Source organism: Echinops telfairi, unplaced genomic scaffold (assembly GCF_000313985.2).
Source record: "Echinops telfairi isolate 266 unplaced genomic scaffold, ASM31398v2 ScPeMD7_7459;HRSCAF=8497, whole genome shotgun sequence".
NCBI lineage: Eukaryota > Metazoa > Chordata > Mammalia > Afrosoricida > Tenrecidae > Echinops > Echinops telfairi.
This window is the reverse complement of record NW_022111359.1, coordinates 769,039-773,138: the sequence shown is the minus strand read 5'-3', so window position 1 is coordinate 773,138 and position 4,100 is coordinate 769,039. Positions and strand designations below refer to the sequence as shown.

At 61.9% G+C, this 4,100-nt stretch overlaps 1 protein-coding gene across 1 annotated transcript in view; it reads left to right on the top strand.

The window, feature by feature from the left end:
• The first annotated feature begins 132 nt into the window (after window positions 1–132).
• FSTL3 (follistatin like 3) overlaps window positions 133–4,100 on the top strand; it is an 8,906-nt gene continuing 4,938 nt past the window's right edge. The window contains exon 1 of the mRNA XM_045300031.1: window positions 133–141. Coding sequence (XP_045155966.1) covers window positions 133–141 — 9 coding nt within the window. The remainder of the gene's footprint in view (window positions 142–4,100) is intronic.

The following is a 4,100-nucleotide window of genomic DNA, read 5'->3' as shown; positions in this document are numbered from 1 at the left end:
TGGTGGTGGTGATTGATGTTGTGATGACTGACGGTGGTGGTAGTGGTGATGACGGTGGTGGTGACTGATGATGGCGGAGGTAATGATGACAATGGTGGTGATGGTGGTGGTGACTGATGAAGGTGACTGATGATGGCGGAGGTAATGATGACAATGGTGGTGATGGTGGTGGTGACTGATGAAGGTGCTGGGGGTGTGTGTGCATGTTTAAGCAATAACTCCTCATTCTCGTCCCTCTACCAGTGTCAACCACTTTGGTCCACCCTTTGGTCTCTACGGCCTCACCTGCCTTCGATGATTCGTGTCCATGAGATCAACTTGTCCTTGTCCTTCTGTGCCCGTTCCTGGGACCCAGCACTGTGTTTCCAGGGTCGGTCCACTCGGTGGGATCAATGCACATTTTGTCCGTCCTTGTGACGGCAGCGTCATCGTTGCATCCTGCTTGCATCCACGAGCACCACTCCTGGGATCGGCCATCGAGAAACCAATCAGTGGAATGTGTTGGGCTCGAAGCCCTTGCTGATGAAGATCAAGGACTGCACCCTTCAGTGTGGAGGACAGCTCAACAGAAAGACCCAAACCCGCACCACTGGCCCAAGAGGCAATGTGAAAAGCAGAGAAAGCTCGAAGCTGTCAGGACTTTGTCTTGCTTGGATCCACAATCAGTGCTCACGGGAGCAGCATCAAGAGATGACGTGGCACGTTGCATTAGGGACACCCGCCGCACATGACCTCTGCAGGTTGGAAAGCAAAGCTGTCACTCGGAGGACTGTGGCATGCCTCGCCCACGCCCAAGCTGGGGTGCTGTCAGCTGCCTCAGAAGCACGTGGGGGTCGGACATGGACTGAGGAAAAGGCCACAGATGGATCAAAGAGCTCACAGCCCCTCGGACTCTCAAAAGGACACGCAGAGCAGTGTCGGAAGCCGTGAGCCCAGAGTGCTCCTTGCAGCCAAGGAGGGTGAGACTGTCCGACGTACTCCGGACCTATTGTCTGCAGAGACCCGTCCCTGGAGAAGGACACCATCACGCCTCGCCAAGTGGGGGGGAGGGGAAAGAGGAAGGCTCTCGGTGGATGGCCTGACAGGGGGCTGAAACCCGGGGCTCCGGCATCACTCTTGTGAGGGCGTCGCAGGGCCGGGAGGGGTTCGGCTCCGTGGTACATCAGGTCGCTATGAGATGGAAGCACCTTGGCGGCACGCGGTACCACCCACATTGCACCATGTGGGAGGTGGACATGGGGTTTGTTCCCCCATTTTGCTCCTGTGAAGAGGGCGGCAGTGGACACCGGTGGGCAAGGAACTGTCACTCCTCGTGCACGGTGCACAGCTGGGGTGGACCTGCCAACGCACACCATCGGTCCATGGTTACGGGTTGAGGAAGCGCCGGTCTCTTTGGGCAGCTGCTGGGCCTCTGTGCCAGTTTGCTGTGCCAAGCTCCCCTCCCCCCCCAGGCAATGCACTAGGCTCCCGGCCTCTGCATATCCTTGTCAACCCTGCGAATCTCACTCTTTTACTCCAAAGCCTAAACAAAGAACCCGAGCTTGCTGTCAGTCCACTCTCGGTGGCCCCACAGGTTTCCCCAGGGGCTCCCTCGGGATAAAGACCCAGCTGGCTGCTTCCTTACACATCTGCAGCCTCCCACCCCCAGGATCGGACCCCGGGGGTCCTGTCCCCCAGGGTCAACCCGGCTCCCCCACAGCAAGAAAAGGCGCCCCTCCCTGTCCCCATGATGAGGAAACTGAGGCAGCAGGGCCTGAGGTCCAGGCCTGAGCACCGGACTGCATTTCTGCCTCCCAGCCCAGGGCTGGGGCACCAGCCGGAGGGACTTGCGATGTACCTACATCTTTCCTCCCTGGCCATTGCGCCAGGCTGGGCGCCGTTCACATCTCTGCTTGTCTTCAGCCAGGCTCTGTCACCCTTCACTCTGGCCATGTGACCATGCCCTCAGCTCTGTGCCCTCCCAGGGCGGCCCTGGCGGGTCTGGCTGGCGTCCTCTTTGCCTACAGATGTTTGTCCTTGCCGATGGGTCTGGAGCCCAAGGCCTGCCTCTTGGGTGGGTCCTCCCGTATCTGCAGGGCTGGTCCCGCCTGGGCCAGCTGACTGACTGCTTCATTGTCTCTCCAGCGGGCAGAGGCCTCTGCATTCCTTGGCTCGAAGCCCCTTCCTGCATCCTGAAAGCCAGGGACTGGGCTGGGCCAGCCTGGCTCACCAGCCTCCCTCTGACCACAGGGAGAAGGGCACTCCCGGGGCGGCCCCTTGCTGGCCCTCTGGGCTGGCAGTTCAAACTCAGACAATGGCACTTTGGGAGGGAGGATGGGGTGGGCAGCCCCGGGGGTGCTGCAGCTCGCCTGTCTGGGGCTGCAGGAATCACAGGGCCAAGTGCGGGCCCTGAGGATCCAGGCTAAAACCCCATTGTCGAGTCCCTGGGGCACATGCGGGTAGAGCCACAGGGTCCAGCACCTGGGACCGGGGTGTCTTAGGGGGCTGTGGATAGGGCGTGGGCCCCAACTCCTTGGAGCCCAAAGCCCCTCAGTTGCCAGGGTCCAACTCCATGTCTCCTTCTCTGAAAAGTCCTCCACCATCTGACCCAGAGCCAGGGTCAGCCTCCATCACAGCCCTGACCACCCCCTCACCCCCTACCGGGTCACCCTGCTGACCTGCTGTGCTGGGGGGCGGGGGATGGAGGAGCCCAGGGGAGTCATGGCAGGTGCTGGAGCTGGAGAGGGGCCTTAGGGCAGGAGTGAGCAGTGTGGGGCGGGGGGCGTGGGCAGGACTTGGGGGGCCTGGCCAGGGAGGACAGAAGGGAGACTGAAAGAAACATGGGGATCCAAGTCTGGTTCCGGGGGAAGGGGATTCCCAGGGGGGTGGGGGAAGACAGTCACTTGATGAGGTCACTCAGCACTAGGGCTTCTGGGGGGGGAGGGATGCCATGCTGGGGAGCAGGGACTGCTGGCAGCTGCCTCGGCTTCCCCGGGGAGGCCCCGACCCACGCCAGCCCAGACAATGACCCTTTGATTTGCACGGCCCAGGACAGGGTGCCTGAGCCACACCAGGGTCGGTTCTTGGGCAAGGCCACACTGCCCAGCCCCCATGCCCCTGGGAAGAACACCGGATCCCAGCCCTGGCTGGGGGAGAATCCCCCAACACTACCAGAGGTCAAGGTCGGGCCAAGCAGACAGGAGTCCTCCCAGAGCAATCTCCACGGGACATGGCTCAGGCCGGGCAGCTCAGGTCAGTGGGAAGGGCTAGGCGTGGCTCTGGCGGGCAGCAGGTCCCAGGCAGGCCTCCAGAGCCTCAGTTTCCATGCCTGAGAAGTGGGCAGATGCAGGGCATGGGCAGCCCGGGAGACACCTTAGAGCGTGTGTTTACCCGCGTTTTCAATAATATTGATTTGAATGGCCACGTGTCGCTGATGCACAGGAGGGGGAGTCCCAGGGGCCACAAGGGCTACTAGGCAGGCCTGCACGGCTGTCATGACCAGGACAAGATAAGACACTTCTTTGAAAACCTGGATCCCAGGCCACGCTGTGAGAATCCACGTACACCAACCAAGTTCTTCTGGTGGGGCCCAGAGGCAGGTCTCAAAGTTTGGGGGACGGTCCCCCCCTGTGTGGACACTTGGAGCATATGACTGATGCCCTTGTTGGTAGCGTCTGGGTCTCTGTCTACCACCCACCGCTGCCTGGCGGGGGTGCCCTGCCCCCACGTGCTCACACTAGGCTGTTGCCTCTGGCTTCAGGGTGGCCGACAGGTGTGGCAGGGAACTGGCTGGGGCCGAGGGGTCGAGGCTGGCAGAGGCAGGGAGGGCACCCCTTGTAAACACCGATGGATTAGCAGGTACACGCCCCCACCCCACACCACCCCAGCTCTCCCTCACTCCAGCCCACAGTGAGCCCCCCCATCACGGAGACCTTCTGAGACCCCAAAGGATACCTGGAGCAAACACGCCCCAGCCCCACCCAAGACGGGCCGCACCTTCGCAAATCAATCGCCTGACTCCTGGATGGGACCCGCCCCCGCTCCGGCTGCCACCCCGGGGTCGCCGGGCCCAGCCCCTGCGCACAGACTCGGCCTCCAGCCCCCGCCATTCAAGCGCCCCG